The 19568-nt window shown below is 43.5% G+C and overlaps 1 protein-coding gene across 2 annotated transcripts; it reads left to right on the top strand.

Moving 5' to 3' along the window:
- The first annotated feature begins 17057 nt into the window (after positions 1 to 17057).
- LOC141085921 (uncharacterized) lies at positions 17058 to 19003 on the top strand. Of its 2 annotated transcripts, XM_073571555.1 has the most exons (3): positions 17058 to 17409; positions 17497 to 17659; positions 17779 to 19003. In XM_073571555.1, exons 1-3 carry the CDS (start codon positions 17295 to 17297, stop codon positions 18770 to 18772), a joined length of 1272 nt encoding a protein of 423 aa, XP_073427656.1. In that variant the 5' UTR covers positions 17058 to 17294; the 3' UTR covers positions 18773 to 19003. The 2 variants fall into 2 exon arrangements, with proteins under 2 accessions (XP_073427656.1, XP_073427655.1); XM_073571554.1 differs by having other exon boundaries at positions 17060 to 17659; positions 17779 to 18943.
- Positions 19004 to 19568: the final 565 nt, after the last annotated feature.

Raw genomic sequence — 19568 nt, 5'->3', positions numbered from 1 at the left:
TAAGCCGCCACCACGACAAGGTAGACTCTTTTGGCCGAGCTCTACTCTACTCTATCCTATTAATCACTTGTTAAAATATCCAATACAATTTTGTTATATTTTATTTATTTTTTAATTTTTTTAATATCACATACAATGACAAATACCACCGCACCATGACCAGACACCATATTACCACTACATAGTGACCTATAATACCACATACAAGGGACAGATCCACCACACCATGTTCAGACCACATATTACCACCACAATGACTGAATAATATCACATACAAGGAACAAATACCACCACACCATGCCCAGACCACATATTACCACCACATAGTGACCAAATAATAGCACATAAAAGGAACAAATACCACCACACCATGACCAGACCCACATTTTACCACCACAATGACCGAATAATATCACATACAAGGAACAAATACCACCACACCATGTCCAGACCACATATTGCCACCACATAGTGACCAAATAATAGCATATACAAGGAACAAATACCACCACACCATGACCAGACCACATGTTACCACCACATAGTGACCAAATAACAGCACATACAAGGAACAAATACTGCCATACCATGGCCAGACAGCATATTACCATCACATAGTGACAGAAAAATATATACAGGAAAGATGTATATCTTTGTACCGTGTTAGCCAGTAGATAGAAAAATATTCAGAATTGAGAGTCCTTAGTGGTTGTCAACCACTGAGGACTCTCAATTCTGAATATTTTTTAGAATAATATATAGTGACAGAATACAACAATAATGATCATTAATAAAAATACAAAACTAATATCACCATAACTGCCATTATACACAGGAGATCTGTACTTAGTATGTAGTGTCTGTGTACAGGTAATACAGTGATCACCAGCAGTGGCGTAGCGTGGGGGGGCGGGGGGGGCGGTCCGCCCCAGGCGGCACGTGTGTGGGGGCGGCGCGGCAGCAGAAGCAATTCCTCTCCTCTGTGGGAGAAGCGCGGAGCCTGGACTCTCTCACTGACTGTACATTTCGGCCTGCGGGGCTGTGCAGTGAGGGGGTAATGTAATGCAGCCTCTTCCCACCCTTCCTCCATCCTTCTCCTCCGCCTATCGGGAGTCTCTGTACCCCTGCTACCTAGCAGCTTCTCCCTCCTCTCCGCCTGGACCCTCAGTGAGCAGCGCTGCGCTGGGCAGAGGCAGTGCTGACGTCAGCCCCGCTGCACTGGAGGACTGTCATGGTGGGATGGTCGCGACTGCCAGGAATGTGATGCACACAAGGAGCCATGTTAGGAAGAGCCAAGCAGTGAGCTGGTGAGTGCGGGGCTGGGGTAAGGTGGTCTGCGGCTGCCCCCGGCGGCCCTGTGTGCAGGCAGCTGTCATCCTCATCACAGGCTGCGCTGGGTGTGTGTCTGCCTCCATTGTGTGCAGTTATGTGCCACCAACACCGCTGCCTGTGTCTCACCAGGTGCAGCAGCGAAAGGATCTGTGCATGCAGCCACACTGTGTGTGTGTGTATGTACACTTATGTGTGTGTGTGTATGTACACCTATGTGTGTGTGTGTGTATGTACACCTGTGTGTGTGTGTATGTACACCTGTGTGTGTGTGTGTGTGTGTATGTACACCTGTGTGTGTGTGTATGTACACTTACTGTATGTGTGTGTGTGTATGTACACCTATGTGTGTGTGTGTGTATGTACACCTGTGTGTGTGTGTATGTCTGTGTGTGTATGTATACACCTGTGTGTGTGTATCCACCTGTGTGTGTATCCACCTGTGTGTGTATCCACCTATGTGTGTGTCTGTGTGTGTGTGTGTGTGTACACCTGTGTGTGTATCCACCTATGTGTGTGTACACCTGTATTTGTGTATGCCTGTGTGTGTGTGTGTGTCTGTGTGTGTGTGTACGCCTGTGTGTGTGTCTGTGTATATACACCTATGTGTGTGTGTATGCCTGTGTTTGTGTATGCCTGTGTGTGTGTGTGTGTATACACCTGTGTGTGTGTGTGTGTACGCCCGTGTGTGTGTATCCACCTATGTGTGTGTATGTACACCTATGTGTGTGTGTACACCTGTTTGTGTGTATCCACCTATGTGTGTGTATCCACCTATGTGTGTGTATGTATACACCTGTGTGTGTGTACGCCTGTGTGTGTATCCACCTATGTGTGTGTACACCTGTGTTTGTGTATGCCTGTGTGTGTGTGTGTCTGTGTGTGTATACACCTGTGTGTGTGTGTGTCTGTGTGTGTGTGTATATACACCTATGTGTGTGTGTGTACGCCTGTGTGTGTGTCTGTGTCTGTGTGTGTGTGTGTGTATACACCTGTGTGTGTGTACGCCTGTGTGTGTGTGTCTGTGTATATACACATATGTGTGTGTGTATGCCTGTGTTTGTGTATGCCTGTGTGTGTGTATACACCTGTGTGTGTATATACACCTATGAGTGTGTGTATGCCTGTGTGTGTGTATGCCTGTGTGTGTGTGTCTACACGTGTGTGTGTGTATACACCTGTGTGTGTGTGTGTATATACACCTATGTGTGTGTGTATGCCTGTGTGTGTGTGTCTGTGTGTGTGTATACACCTGTGTGTGTACACTCTGCGCATGTGTCAGCACAGCAGCAGCTCTGCTTTCCTAGGTTTTCTGTCCCGTCCTGGCACCGTAGCAGCTGCAGAGGCTCCGCCCTATTGATGCTCCCGGGAGGAGGAAAGAATATGGCGGTGCTGCTGCCCCGGCTGGGAGCGAGAGGAAAAGGGTAGGACAGTACTGCACGGGGTGAGGTGGGATACTGGGGAGCATGGTATGGAGGCGATTTGTGGGAGAGGCTGCTGGGTGCACCGCGGCCATTACCGGAGAATGCACCACCAACATCTGTACGGGAGAAGCCACAGACAGCTGTCACATGCCACATAGACATCACACCACAGGTGTCCTAATACAATAATCATCCCCCATATAAGTGTTCTCGTACATCCCCCCATATATACGTGTCCTCGTACATCCCCCTATACGTGTCCTCGTACATCCCCCCCATATATACGTGTCCTCGTACATCCCCCATATCCATATATACGTGTCCTCGTACATCTCCCCCTATACGTGTCCTCGTACATCCCCCCATATACGTGTCCTCGTACATCTCCTCCCCATATATTTTCTGTTTTTTTCTGTCACATTATTAAAAATTATTATTAAAAAAAGCCATTAGGTCTTCATCCAGCATCATCAAGCTAATACATACATATATATATAGAGAGAGAACTGCAAGAAGATGAAAGTCTAGAAATGTAGAAATAATAACAGCAGAGTTAGTAGCAGACTAAAAATTAGATCTTTGAGTGTAGTGTGGGCTCTCCTGATGCTTCCGGATTAACATCGACCAAAGGGGCGGCAAATTTTTCGACCGCCCCGGGCGCCACAAACAGTTGCTACGCCACTGATCACCAGTGACATTATACACAGGAGCTCTGTATACAGTATCAGTGTACAGGTAATACAATGATCAACAGTGACATTATGCACAGGAGCGCTGTATAAATTGTACAAGTTATACAGTGATCAATTACATTATACACAGCAGCTCTATATATAGTGTCAGTGTAAAGTTAATACAGTGATCACTGGTGACATTTTACACAGGACCGCTGTATGTGGTATACAGTGTACAGTATATTGTCAGTGTACAGGTAACACACTGACTCACCAGTGACATCTCTAGGTGAAGTTCTTCATCTTTGCTTTTCAACTTCATCCAGCACAGATCGCCATCACTTCTTCCAGCCAGGGCTCATCTCTGCAGAAAATAACACAGTTATCTAGAGCACCACTTGCCGAACACATTTCTTAATTTTTTCCCAACTTCTACATTACATCACATGAAGAAAAAAGGTGACATAGTGTCGCTCTGCACAGTAACAGGACCACCCCCCATTTAAAACAGTATCCTCAAAAAATAAAATAAATACATGACTGCAGTAATAATATCCCTTAATTAGCCCCTATAGTAATAATATTGCCCATCTTGGCCCTGTGTGTCTCGTTTCTGGCTCCAGCCATGTTTTCCCATCCTGCCCTCATGAGTATCCATTCTGCCCCACGTGATGTCCCATGATCTTGCCCCATCAGTCCTGTGATCCTGCCCCATCTGCCCTGTGATCCTGCCCCATCTGCCCCGTGATCCTGCCCCGTCAGTCCAGTGATCCTGCCCCATGATCCTGCCCCATCTGTCTTTATTGTATCCATACAGGCATTCCACACATGTATTCAGCCTGTCCAGCAGCCACAAATCATGCAGCTGAGGCGATGAAAAATAAATCTCCGAGCACGCCAACATACTCGGAAAACACCCGAGCATGCTCGGGAAAACCCGAGCAACAAGTATACTTGCTCAACACTACTCCTTATCCTAAGTTGCTCGGAAAGGTTTGCTACAGAGTTGATATTGACTTAGGATTACTACATCTAATAGGTGGAACTAGAGTTCCTCTTCCTCTTTAAAAAAGCTTTTCACATATTTCAATTTGTAGATGAGCACTGCATAGTCTATAAATCTCCTTACAGTGAATCTGCATTCTCAACAAGGGGAAATTACATTTTAAAAAATCTAAAAACTTAAAAGGGTGGTTCTGCCCCTGAAATGTATTTTTCTAAATATCTGTCCATACACCCTAACCAATTTTGTAGTTTGCTTTATTTGACGATACCCTACACCTTTCCCTATCTATCTGCTCCTTAAATGTGTTTTTTTTACTGTACTTCCTCCTTTTGAATGACACCATTGATGTTACCATATCGTGTACTGTAAAACAAGAAACAAATTCCAAGTGCGGTGAAATTGCAAAAAAAAGTGCAATTCCACAATGTTTCTTTGTTGCTTTTTTTTATTTTTCATGTTCACTGTATTATAAAACTGACAAGGTAACATGATTACCTAGGCCGGAATGAGCAGACAGATGCCAAAAGTGTATAGTTTATTTTTTATTTAAAGGGAGCCTGCCAGGTCCCCATGCTCTCCAAGCCAGCAGCATTAACATATATAGGATTAAATTCCCTGCCTAACCAGCCCTGTATAATGCCATTTACTGAAATATACGTTTAAAGAAAGTAGTTTTGTTTTCAAACATTTTTATTGGATTTTAGTAAATAACAAGGGTTAGGGAAAGAAGGGAAAGAAAGGGAATTAACAAAGGGAAAAGGGTGGGAAAGAGGACTAAGGGAATAAAAAGTAGAGAACTCAAGTCTTTTTAACAATGCCTTACAAGTACATGAATATACATAAGTAATGTATCAAAACCCATACAAAGCACATATATGTGAAGCCAAGTTAGCGAATTCAAACCACACCAAGGATAATTAAGTGTTACAGAATTTAGTGTTCCAAACCTGATCTGATTAATCCGTCATTAACGGTTGCAAATCTCTTTTCTATGGAACTATGCTGATGAAGAATGTCTAAAATTTCACAAAATAATGGTGGGTCACATTTTTTCCAACAGTAAGCAATTGTATTCTTTAGTACTAGAAAGATATGTATGATAACAAATTTAACTGATGGGTCAACAAGTTCCAAGCCTAGAGACAGCAAAGCTCTTTCGGGAGTAATTTTGAAATTTTGGAAAAAGGAATTGATATGCAGTGACACTCTGTTCCAAAGAGCTTTAATCTTCGGGCCGCCCCAGAACAGGTGAAAAAGGTTTCCTTGTTGACCACAGTTCCTCCAACAAAGAGGAGAATGCTCCTGGTTTATATGCGATAATCTAATAGGGGTGAAATACCACCTGGTTAGAATCTTGAAATATGATTCGTGAAGAGTCATTGAAATATTAGACTGGTAGGTGTATCTGATGGCGCTATCTCATCGCTTGTCTTCTATGGCCACATTCAATTCATACTCCCACCTCCTCATGTATGCATTTTTGGAGCTAACCATATCACCATTGAAGTAGTTCTATAAATTTTTTAAACTCCAAATATTTTTGTTATTAACGTTGGTCAGCAATGATACCAATATCTCCAGGTTAATGTTTTTGATTTTTTTACGTTTCTGAATGTACTCCTTTAGGATTAAAAAGGGCACTAATTCGGAAGATGGCAAGTTATATTTAGATTTAACATTACTAAAGGTGAGAAATTCGTCTCCCTCGTAGAGGCTTCCAACTCTTTTAATATCTGAACTAAGCCAAGACTCCAACAGAGGAATGTTGTATACAGAGACAAGTAGTTGTAAAGGGAATTTCCTGAATTGGACCCGATTGTTGTACGTTTTAAAAGGCTTTAAGAATATTCTCCATGCAAGTATGATTGGCTTAAAAATTGGGTGGGATGAGATCAGCCTCGGGTAATGGAATATAAAATTAAAGAAATACTCTTTTGCTGATACATGTCTACCCACATCATCTTCCAAGTCAGTCCAGGCAGGTTGAATCTTGTCACAAAACCAGAACCAGCTTTGTTTGATCAACAGCGCCTGATAGTAAGCATGTATATTTGGCAAACCTGAGCCTCCATTACGTTTGTTTTTATACGGTAAGTCTCTCGAGATTCTAGCCTTTTTCCCTCCCCAAATAAAAGAATTAATCAAATTTTGAATCTTATTGATGAATTTATGAGGGATAGTCAAAGGCAAAGCCCTAAAGAAGTAGAGAATCTGCGGCAAAGTAATAGTTTTAATAGTCAATATTCTTCCAAATAAAGAAAGATCTAGTCCAGCATGGAAAGAAGTGTCGAGAGAGACAATCCTGAGGATCTCATTCAAGTTTGTTTTAATAATATTTGGTAGATTACTAGTTATAGTTATCCCCAGGTATTTTACCCCTTTTTCCTCCCTGGTGAACTCATTCTCCTTCCAAAACTCTTCAGTCTCTAGGTTGTCCAAATTAAAAGTCAGATAATTAGATTTATTTTTTTTGGCCTTAAAATAGGAGGCCCTAGTAAAGAGCTCCAATTCCAAAGTCAATGCAGCGATGGATTTTCTAGGATCGTGTAGAGTCAAAAACAGGTCATCTGCAAATAAACCAATTTTATACTCACGATGTTGGGTTCTAAAACCCTGAATATCAGTATTAGATCTGATTCTCTCAGCAAGGGGTTCAATGGCCAGGACGAACAGAAGAGGTGACAAAGGGCAGCCCTGCCTTGTGCTGTTGGAAATGGCAAATTTTACAGACAGGAAATTATTGGCGTATATTCTTGCACTGGGCGCCGAATAAAGTGCAAAAATTGAAGACAGAAACCTATGGTCGAAACAGAATTTTTCAAGGGTGGCTTTGAGATATGACCAATTCAGCCTGTCAAATGCTTTTTCGGCTTGAGAGCCAGATAACTCAATTTTATTTATCAGATTTATCACTCTCCTTGTCCCTTCCGAAGCCTGACGCCCCTTTATGAAGCCGATTTGATCATCTGAAAGTAGAGATGGTAAGATATTCTTTAAACGGTCTGCTTAAATTTTAGAGTAAATTTTGACATCACTATTGATCAATGATATTGGCCTATAACTCCCAATCCTCTCAGGATCTCCCCCCCCCCTTGGGAATCATGGTAATTGTCGCTTCCAACATTTCTTTTGGGAACGAGCCCCGAGAGGATGCAGCTTCAAAGACCGACACCAAATGGGGAGCGAGAAGACCTGAAAATGACCTAAAATATTCGTTAGAAAAACCATCTGGTCCTGGAGCTTTCTGGGTCCTGAGTCCGTTAATGGTGTCAATCACTTCTTTTTCATTAAAAGAGCCATTAACAAAGTCAAGATCTGCCGAAGATATCTTGGGCAAATTAATGCTAGAAAGAAAAGCATTAATAGATCCTGTGTCCACACTGGGAGTACTAGGGTCTTCCTTTAAGTTGTACAAATTATGAAAGAACTCTGCAAAGGAGTTGACTATATCCTTAGGGTGTATTAGGGTTTTACCTGCAGGAGTAATAATTTTGTTAATTCTCCTATTGATTCTCTCCTTCTTTAATCTAGCCATCATGAATTTAGTAGGTCTATTAAAGGATGTGTAAAACTTGAATTAAAGGGCCTGTCACACTAAGCGATATCTCTAGCAATATCGTTACAACTTGTGACGTTATAGCGATATTGCTAGCGATATCGCTGTGTGTGATACTTACCTACGACCCGCTCCCCAGCTGGTTATCGCTGATCGCGCGAGAACAGGCTGGACTGTTTCTCGTCGTCAGCTTCCTGCGGTGCTTCCTGTGGAGAGACGAGCGACGAGCGTGGAGCCGGGCAGGAGGACGCAGGATCGCCTAGTGTAACAGGTAAGTAGCAACCCCCGTCCCCAGCGATGTCGCTGGTGAGATCTGCCTGTGTGGCAGCTTACTAGCGACCACTTAGTGATGCACCAGCGATCCTGACCGCGTCATATCTCTGGTCGGGATCGCTGGTGCATCGCTAAGTGTGACAGTACCTTTAGAGGCCCTAATCATAGCGTTGTATTCCAGTGTAATTTCAGACCTCAGTTTTTGCCTAAGTCCCAAAATCTCCGCTTGGATAGTGGAGCAAGGAGTTTGTAAACTGATCTGTTGTTGTTCTTTCTTACTGATTTGGGCCTGAAGATTAATGATATTTTCTCTACTTTTCTTCTTATTTCTGGACGCAATCTGAATAAGGCCGCCTCTGATAACTGCCTTATGCGCGTTCCATAAAGTGAAAGCGTCTATTTCGGGGGAAGCATTCTCTCCATAATAATTAGTAATTAGGTCCTCAATTTCCTGCCTGTATTCTGGAGTCTTAAGTAAGGTTGGATTATATTTCCAAAGGTATGTATTTTCGGAAATTGGGCCTAAAGAGAAATCTGCCAAAACAGGGCAATGATCTGATAATGTTTTTTTGAGGAACTTAAAGCTCTTAAATTTGCTCAACGTAAAGACATTCGTAAGGATTAAGTCAATGCGTGAGACTGTGCCATGGACATCCGAGTGATGTGAGTACTCTCGTGAGGAAGTATTCAGACACCTAAAAATGTCAAAAAGCTCATTTTGTTTTAGCCATTTATTCAGCACCGGAGCTTTATAACGGACTGTAGAGGATGAGTCAATTGTACTGTCAGGAATGATGTTAAAATCACCCAACAAAATGACGTCTCCTGATTTAACCTCATTAACTTTTTTTAGTAGCTTATTCAGAAATGTGGTTTTTGTTTGGAGCATAAATTTTCACTACTGTGCAAGGCAAATTATTTAATACACAGATGAGAATATGAAATCTGCCCAATGGGTCTGCTACCTCATTGACAAATTGAAATGGGACAGCGCCACCGATCATTGTAATCACTCCTGCCTTCTTTGATGGAGAAAGTGCTTAAAACAAGTGTGGAAAAGATTTATGTTTAAAAGTCGGTTGGTTATCCTTCACCAGCTTGACTTCTTACAGACATATCAATTCAGCATGTATACTAGAAATTTCTTTCAGTAAAGCATATCTTTTATTGGGACTGTTAAGACCCCTAACATTGTATGATAGAATTTTCATTAATTACAATGAAAGTGAAAGAAAAAAAGTAATCAACTAGTCAAGCAACAATTGGCCTAACAAGGCCTATTAAAACAAAATTGAAGACTGTAAGAGTCCTCCTGGCGAACTTCCAAAATTGGAGTCTCACCTATTTGCGGGGTAAAAAAATAAAAAATTGTGGCAAAGTTCCCCCACGGATCCCGACTAGTTTAAGTATGTAAGCAAACATACATAGATTATGAACAATTGTTTCAATCTCTGTCCTTAAACTCAGGTTCTTCTAGAAGGAATTTTAGAAATCTGGAACCTTCCTGAGCTGTATTAATTACGTGGTTTCTATTACTGCACCAAACTAACAGCTTTGTTGGAAAACCCCAACGGTAAGGCACTTTAAGGTCTCTTAGTTTGGCAGTAACATCTCTAAAAGCTCTCCTGGCATCCATCGTCTCCTTCAAAAAATCCGATAAGATTTTGGCTTCAAAAAAGTGAATGCGCAGTATTGTGTCCCTAGGTTTATCTTGAGATAAACCCTTGGGACGAGGAAGACGATGAATCCTGTCAATATTTAACTCCAAATTTAAAAGTGACGGTACTGCCTTTTTAAACATATCTTTTGCGTATCCAGAAAGTTCATTCTGGGATACACTTTCGGGGATACCCCTAATCATGAGATTATTTCTCCTGTTGCGCTCCTCTAAATTGGTTAACTTTGATTTAAGAGTGCTGATTTCTGCCTGTAGTAACGAGTTTTGTTTAGAAGGAAATCCTGTATCATTTTCCATTGCCTCTACCCTATTCTCAACTTTATCAAGTCTCCTGTTTATTGCATCACACGTATCTTTAAGGGTTTTGTTCTGTGCCTCGAAACCTAATCTGATGGAATCGTTGAAAGCTTTAAAAAGGTTGGCCATAAAACCCTCTGTGGTCTGCTTAGAGGAACCCACAAATTTCTCATAATTAATAGCAGGGTGTGGAGTTACTGTTGGAAGAGAGAGTTCTGTATGTATTCTTTTAGCTCTCTTCCTATCTGGACTTACATTAGGGGAATAGTCATCAGACGGGCAGTCCGAGTCTTCTGCGGCCGAATGTGTCCTATTATCGTTATTGTCTGGGCCCCCCTCATAGTTGATTTTGTTGTGTCCATTTCTTCAGTTACAGCAAAATTTTCCCCAAGAGCGGTGCTGGGGGTCTCCCTCTGATTACCACCAGCTAACTGAGATGAGGAGGGGGTCACCTTGGAAATGTCCCCCCCTTTAGCAACATTGCTATAAGTTGTGGAGAGGGATTTTTTTGCAGGGTCACTTTTGGGAGGGTCTTTCTTTAAAGGGGACTTTGACTTCACTGGACTTACCAAATTAGCAACATCCCCTCAAGATTTTGAGGTGTATTGGGATGTGAGTCTACCCTTCTGTGATTTATAGTTTGGTTTCCCTTCTGTGGACATGATTTAACTTTTGTGAGGTATAAAAGATGCCAGCAAATAAAATCTACGTGAAATGCAGAATATAGCCACCCCTCTGAGAAGGAAGAGATATATAAACTAATACTAGTAACAAATTACACACACTATTTATAACTGTAGTAATATTGCACCCTGGACCCCTATCAGTTCAGCAGGTTTTGTAAAAATAAGACAGGTTCAACAGGAATATCTAGTTGTCAGATTGACACGTTTTGGAGACCAAGTTCAATAAAAAAGTTGCATAATTAGAAAGGAGTCACATCTCCCAGGAAGCATTGTACAAGGGAAATTTTCAATTTTCAAAGTGTTGCTTATGAATGTAGTTTGTAAATACAGCAGCACCGCACTTAACAAACCAATCTCTTGAAGACTGTAAAGGTACTGTCACACTTAGCGATGTACCAGCGATCCCGACCAGCGATATGACGCGGTCAGGATCGCTGGTGCATCGCTAAGTGGTCGCTAGTGAGCTGCAACACAGGCAGATCTCACCAGCGACATCGCAGGGGCCGGGGGTCGCTACTTACCTGTCACACAAGGCGATCCTGCGTCCTCCCGCCCGGCTCCACGCTCATTGCTCGTCTCTCCACAGGAAGCGCCGCAGGAAGCTGATGACGAGAAACAGTCCAGGACGTTCTCACGCAATCAGCGATAACCAGCGGGGGAGCGGGTTGTAGGTAAGTATCACACACAGCGATATCGCTAGCAATATCGCTATAACGTCACAAGTTATAGCGATATTGCTAGCGATATCGCTTAGTGTGACAGTACCTTAAGTGATAGCCATCAGTCACCACTTATGTCCCTTTGAATTATAAACTGCAGCACTAGTAACAACGTGTCTGACCCACTAGAGATTCCCTTAAACAGGGTCCCCTGCTACAACACAGGAACAATGCAGGTGCTTCTGATGTGGCTGGGGGTGTATAGTCTCAGACAGTTCCGGGTAACCCCCAGTCACTCTCCAGATGTATGTCAGCCCCCGGTATTCTGCTCTGTAAGATGAGCGCAGCCTCAGTAGTACATGAGCAGGTAGGAGCAGGCACGGCACCAGGGGTTTCCCTCAGACTGACTTCACAGCTGAGGCTGGGTGGCAATAGAAAGCAGAGAGAGGCCAGGACTACTTTCAACAACCAGCTGGTATGTACATCTCTCCAGCCCACTCTCAGTCCAAGTCAGCACCGGATGTCACGCTTCCTCATGCAGACCGCAGGTTCAACAATGCAGGAGCTGGTGTAGCTCCCCAGAGGGTTCCTCCCAGACCAGGTCACAGCAATCTTACGGTGTCAATCAGCTGTAGCAGGGAAGCTAGTGAGGGGCTACGAGAGCAGCCTGGTCAACTTTTGCCAGTCAGCTAACATACACTTCACTTCAGCCTGCTCTCAAAGCTAGACGATGCACAGTGTCACTGTTCATAAAGTGGGCCACATCAAGTACAGTATAGTGACCAGCACAACTCCCTTGGGGACTCCCTCAAGCCGGGATCTAGCAGTCTCAGAACAACTGTCCTCCAGGCTCACGTCTCAGGGGCAAAGCAGTCAGGATATCAGCGATGATGGAGTCTCCATGGCGCCCAGTTACTCTCCTGAGACCAGGGCCACCACTGCAATAATATAACAGTGCAAAGCAGGGTGGACGGCAGGAACTTCTTTTCCCAAACAGCTGATTGAAGTGTAGCTATGACCTTCTCTGCACCGTCAGCCCCTGCCAGCAAATCTTCAGTGTGTCTCACCTCCAAGCAGCAGCACAGGCACCAAATCAATCTGGGGGGCACTTCTTGGTAATCCAGAGGTATTTCAAAGTGGTCTTCCAGGTAAAAATCCTGAATCAGGCTCTCAAGCCAGGGCAGTGAGAGGACAAAGAAAGTGAGAGATCCCTCCGCCTCCACTCCACTCCTTCCCAGTCGCAGCATGTAAAAGGCTGAAAATATGGGTTTCCCTCACCCAAAATGAGCAATCCTGGTGTCAAAATGTTCAGACCAGCTTCAGGAAGGTGATCCAATAAGATTTGGGCAGGATCAAAATTCCTCTAATAAGCTTAGTGTCGCTTTGTGTGGATCCATGCAGGAGCTCTGAGCTCTTGCTGCTCACATGGGCAGAGCTCAAGCCACACCCCTAAAGAAAGTAGTTTAAGGCTGTGTGCCCACGTAGCGATTTTTATGCATTTCACGGCATTTTTTAACTCGCGATTCTGCCGCGGAAATGCTTAAAATAAGCGTTCCATGCATTTGTAATAGAAAATGCACATGTTGTGCCAATGGTGCATTCTTTACCGCTGCGGAATCGCTTAGGCCTCTTTCACACTTCAGTTTTTTGCCATCAGTCACAATCCGCCAAAATTTGAAATTGGCGGATCCGCTTTTTCTTGTTGCGGATCCGCCAATTTCCCCATTGGGATACATTAGTGGCGGATTTTGACGGATGGTCGTCCGTTGCGTCCGATATTCGGCGGATCCGCAAAATTCTTTGCGGATTCTGTCTGAGGGGGACGGAGAATGTAACGTTTTTTTTCGCCGTCAAAATGGCGGATGACGGCGGATCCGCCGTCATCAGCCATGCGGTAGAATGGGGCCCTATGGGCGGCGGATCCGCCGGGATCCGCGATTTTGCGGAATCCGCCGGCAGGATCCGCAAAATCGCACTGCGCATGCCCAGAAAAAAAGATACTTTTCCAGACAGTCCCAAAACTATATAAGATGGGCTAATTGGGCCCAGACATGCAGTAGCAGCCAGACAGCAAGCCAGCCAGACCACCACCAAGCCTGCAAGACAGCCACCAAGCCTGCAAGACAGCCACCAAGCCTGCCAGACCACCCAGCCTGCCAGACACCCACCAAGCCTGCAGCCACAGCTATCAAGAGGCCTGCCAGTACCAGCTTTACCAAGTGTGAGTATACCTATGACATTTCTGTGTGTGTGTGTGTGTGTGTGTGGTCTGCGAGTGTTGCATGTCTGTTTTTTTTTTTTTTATATTTTTTTTTTCTGTTGCTTGTGTACTGCATTTTATTTTCATACAACTGTAATTATATTGTATTTTTTATGCTGTGATTGCTGCGATTGAGTGGTGTATGGTATGTGGTGTAATTGGGCCCAGACAATCCGGCACCAGCAACACTGAATACTCCAAGCAAGATATCCGACTCCAGCCTGCCTGACAGAAGATTCAACTAGAGCTATAAAAACTGTCTGCCCATCTGCAAGTCTACCACCTGCAAGACCCCTGGAGCGTGTGTGTGTATGTGTGTGGCCTGTGTGTGCATTTTTTTTTTTTTTTTTCTTTCCATTTTTTTTTTTTTTTTTTTCTGTTGCATGTGTACTGCTTTTTATTTTCATACAACTGTAATTATATTGTATTTTTTATGCTGTGATTGCTGCGATTGAGTGGTGTATTGTATGTGGTGTAATTGGGCCCAGACAATCCGGCACCAGCAACATTGAATACTCCAAGCAAGATATCAGACTCCAGCCTGCCTGACAGAAGATTCAACTAGAGCTATAAAACCTGTCTGCACAGCTGCAAGTCTACCACCTGCAAGACCCCTGGAGCGTGTGTGTGTGTGTGTGTTGCATTTTTTTTTTTTTTTTTCTGTTGCATGTGTACTGCATGTTATTTTCATACAACTTTAATATTGTATTTCTTGCTGTGATTGTGTGGTGTAAAGGCTGGTTTCATATTTGCACTTTATAGCGCAGGGATAACCTGCACACGTCCACCACTAATCCCCGTCCCATCTGGTCATCACCGCCTACTAGCACACATGGACGCTTGCGATCTGCACACCCTATCTTTAGTATGGGGTGCGCAGATTGCAAGCGTTCATGTGCGCTAGTAGGTGGGGATTAGTGGCGGACGTGTGCAGGAAATAGCTGCGCTATAAAGTGCAAATGTGAAACCGGCCTAAATGGTATTGTATGTGGTGTTATTGGGCCCAGACATCTACATCAAACACCAGCCTGACTGTATCAGTCAGGCTGGTGTTTTAATGTAGATGTCTGTGCCCAATAACACCACATACAATACCATTTAGGCCGATTTCACATTTGCACTTTATAGCGCAGCGATGGCCTGCACACGTCCGCCACAAATCCCCGCCTACTAGCGCACATGAATGCTTGCGATCTGCGCACCCTATCTTTATCATAGGGTGCGTAGATGGTGCGCTGGCAGGATTTTACCATGTGCTGCGCACTTTTGAAGGTGTGCCCTTGCGCGCCAAACGCAGCATGTTGCATTTTGGCGCGCACGGCACACCTTCAAAAGTGCGCAGCACACTGTAAAATCCTGCCAGCGCACCATCTGTGCACCCTATGACAAAGATTGCTTGCGATCTGCGCACCCTTTCATGTGCAGTAGTAGGTGGGGATTTGTGGCGGACGTGTGCAGGCCATCGCTGCGCTATAAAGTGCAAATGTGAAACCGGCCTAAATGGTATTGTATGTGGTTTGTGCCCAGACATCTGGCAACAGCCACACTGAAGAAACCGAACCAGACATCAAACACCAGCCTGACTGATAGAATTTCAAACTCCGCTGCAAATCTTCCACCTGCAAGACACCTGGAGTGTGTAGCCTGGCTGTGTGTTATGCGTGTTTGCGTTTTTTTATTTTTCATGTATTGTGGTATTTAAAATAAAGAGCAGAGTAGCTCCTATTTTTTGGAAAAAAAAAAATAATAAAAAAAAAAATAAATAAATTGTTTTGAAAAAATCTACTTTGTATCATTTTAAAAAAGGTAAAATTAAGTTACCATAAAGGTAATTGAAGTGTTCTGGTATGCAAGTGTGGTTAAAAGTGAGATTGCAACATACCATGAAAAAATGGGTATACACAACTGAGTTTCAGGGAATTCAAAACCATGCAAACACAGTGGGTATACACAGAAATTAAACACCTTCAATCACTGGTTACATACTCTGTTGAGAGTTTCAGGGAATGCAAACACTGGTATACACAGCAATTACACACTACACGCCTTCAATCACTGGTTACACGGTGAGACCTTTAATCACTGGTTACACTCTCGGTGAGAGTTTCAGGGAATGCAAACTGGTATACACAGCAATTACACACCTTCAATTACTGGTTACACTCAGTTACAAAACACAAAGAAAGTAGGTTTACACAAAATATTAGACACCTTCAATCACTGGTTACACTCTGAGATAAGGGAATGTAGACATGCAAACACTTAAAATTGCGTATAATTAGTTTCAGGGAATTACACATACAAAATGTGGTTGTTTTTTTTTTTTTTTTTTTTTTAAACTTTCATATCATTTTCTTTCAGTTCACACAATGAAGCGCCACCATACCGGCAGACACGGCCAGCCCAACCGTAGCAGAGATTCAGACCGCAGCAGGGATCAACGCAGCAGACATGACCGGTCAGACCGCAGCAGAAACAACCCTGACCGCAGCAGAGAGGAACAGCCACACTGCGGCGTACAGGCAACCATTAGTTTCCCTGTAAGTATAAAGACCTGAAAGCTTATTATGATCCTTTGTATAGTAGCTTAACAAGTCTCTTTATACTTGCAGATCACTTCAAGCACTACCAGCAGGGTAGCAGCAGAGAGGCCAGCCAGACCGCAACAGAGACTGCCAGCCAGGCTGCAGCAGAGAGGCCCAGCCAGACCGCAACAGAGACTGCCAGCCAGGCCGAAGCAGATACTGCCAGCCAAACATTTTCCCTGTAAGTATAAAAGCCTGAAAGCTTATTATGATACTTTGTATAGTAGCTTAACAAGTGTGTTTATACTTGCAGATCAGTTCAGGAAGCAACACAGCTGCCCCAAGCCGTAATGTCTTCTCCTGAAAGCTCCCCCTCACATCATCAGCGAGCTGAGGTAAAAAAAATTTTGTTTATTTAAAATAATTTTTTTGTGGTTAAAAACACTATCCTATTATGTTTTAACAGGAAGCTGATTCAGAGGAGCTTCCAGGAGGAGACGTGCAGGGTGGAGAGACACACGGAGGGGGTGCGCAGATTGTAAGTTTAGCACATACACAGATACATAATGCTACACCCAACACAAACATTCATCACAGTGCACACCATAACTGCATCCATCCAAACATTTTTTTTTTTTTTTCCCCACAGTCTTCAGAATCCGGTGCCCGCACTAGAGTGACTCCCAGGACATCCCAGGGTCGTCAAGGTGATGCCTCTGGTGGTCGGCAAACGGTAAGTAACCCTATTTTGATAATTGTTTAAATGAACATCATGTGTTTGAATATAATGTAATTTTTTGCTTTTTGTTTTGTTTTTTATCTTCACAGGTTTCACAGCGTGCTCCCCGCAGACATCAGGAGGAGGGTGTCATTATTGATAGTGATGACCTCATCCATGAGGTGGAAATCCGGGAGCCGCTGTGGAACATGGCAAACCGTCTTCATGCCGACCAACCAACCACACGACGGCTCTGGGATGAAGTCTGTTCTTCAGTTATTGACAACTGGGAGGAACTCAATGCGAGGGCCAGGGATTTTGTGCGTAAGTATTACAACTTCAGTAACTTTATATTTCCAGCATGTGAAGTGTTGAATACTAAACCTTTTTTTTTTTTTTTTTGCTTCACAGGTGACAGGGTTATCACACGGTGGCGGTCGCTCCGGGATCGCTTCAAGAGGGACTACAACAAAGAGATTCAGACCCCGAGTGGATCGTCGGGAGGACGCCGGGGACCCCAGTACAAAAACTACCAAGCCCTGGCGTTCCTGCGATCTACAATGGCGTGCAGAAGGTAAATATTCCCCAAACAATTCCTGTAGTAGAAATGTTTAACCAATTTTTTTTTCAGCAGACTTAAATTAAATATCAATATTTTTAATATACATTTTTTTCTTCTTTTTTTTTTTTTAGCACCATCTGCAGCACTCGGGAGTCTGCATCACAGTTGCGTCCCTCTGGAGTGATCCCTAGTGAGACCGCCCCCGGTGACCACATCGAGGTATCCGACCCCTCTGTACCTACCCTCTTGTCTGATCCCTCTATCCCCTCCACCAGCACTGGAGCAGCAGGGCAGACTTCATCACATGAAGCTGCTGGTGACGACTTGTTCCCTGTTCCCCACCCCTCAGACACTGCCGCAACATCTCGACCAACTTTTGGTTCTGGCCGGCAGCGTCTGAGGAGTCAGGAAAGGATGACCTTGTCTGACTGTTTGAGTCTAAACTCAACTGTTCAACACGGTTTCCACACTTATGGACAACGGTTATCTTCTGGGTTGACCATGATCAATCAAAGTATCATGGAACTCAGAAGATACATGGAACAGATGAGTTTAGAATCAAACCAGACACCGAGACATACCTTTTTTCATTCTGTTGTCCGGCAAATGGAAGGTTTAAGTACTCACCAGCAGATGCGTGTGATGCAAGCCTGTCAGAATGCTCTAGTGGAAGTGCTTGCTGAAGCATCTCTTCCTCCCCCTGTCTATCCTTCCACAGTCCATCCTCCCCCTGTCTATCCTTCCACAGTCCATCCTCCCCCTGTCTATCCTTCCACAGTCCATCCTCCCCCCGTCCATCCTTCCACCACCATCAATCACACAGCCGTCCCTCCTCCTACCACTCCCTCTCCTTTCTCTAGTTCCCCATTCCATTCTTCCCAGTACCTACCTTCCCCATTGCATTATACCCCAATGCCCTCGCCATACCCACCCCCACATACACCTTCAATGTACCCACAAACCTCGTCTGTCCATCCACTCCCGTCCCAACCACATGTGTTAAACCCCCCTTCCACTTCTGGTCCTCACCAACTCCCTCCCCAGTCCCCTACCCCCCTCGATGTGGTCAACCCTGTTAACCCCCCCTCCAATACTATCTCCACCCAACAGTATCATAGTTTGTAATTTTTCTGTTGTAATATACCAAAAAAAAATTAAAAAAGTAATATACCAAAAAAAATTAAAAAAGGTAATATTATACCAAAAAAAAGTTACCAAAAAGGTAATACCAAAAAAAGTTACAAAAAAAGTTAAGAAAAAAAATTAAAAAAAAAAAATACAGTTAATACAAATTGTCAGAAATAAACTGTTTTTTTTCAAAAAACTTTATTGTGATGTTTATTTTTTGCTTCTTTATTCAAATTACACCAGTGGTGTAAAAGGTAAACACAACACTTGTTAACACAACCCTGGGTAATATTTCACAGTACACCGGTGGTGTACAAGGTACAAAAAAACACTTGGTAGCACAACATTTGATAACCAACACTTGTGAACATTTCAAAGTGTAAAACGCTTGGTACACAACACTTGGTAACTTTACGCTTGGTACACAACACTTGGATAACTTTACGCTTGGTACCCAACAATTGTTAACACTGCAAAGTGTAAAATTAACCAAATCACATGGTAAAACACAATGCTTGTGCAAAGCAAACACTTGGTAAAATTTCAGATAAAAAAAAAAAAAAAAAAATTACTCACAATTGGTAAGAAGAAAATTATATCATGTGATATTGCCAGTCCACTTGTCCCTCTGGTGTAACAAAATAATCTGCAAAGGTATCCCTAATTCTTGCCACTGAACCAGTACTCCGAAAAGTTTGCTGCTCATAATCCCACAAGGTGGTTTCATACACATTGTCATCGATGGAAACTGGTTCCTTTGAAAGGACAAAATTGTGCAGGATTACACAGGCCT

The sequence above is a fragment of the Dendrobates tinctorius genome, unplaced genomic scaffold (genome assembly GCF_039654945.1).
Source record: "Dendrobates tinctorius isolate UK_male_01 unplaced genomic scaffold, ASM3965494v1 ptg000029l, whole genome shotgun sequence".
Lineage (NCBI taxonomy): Eukaryota > Metazoa > Chordata > Amphibia > Anura > Dendrobatidae > Dendrobates > Dendrobates tinctorius.
This window is presented reverse-complemented; position numbering and strand designations above follow the sequence as displayed.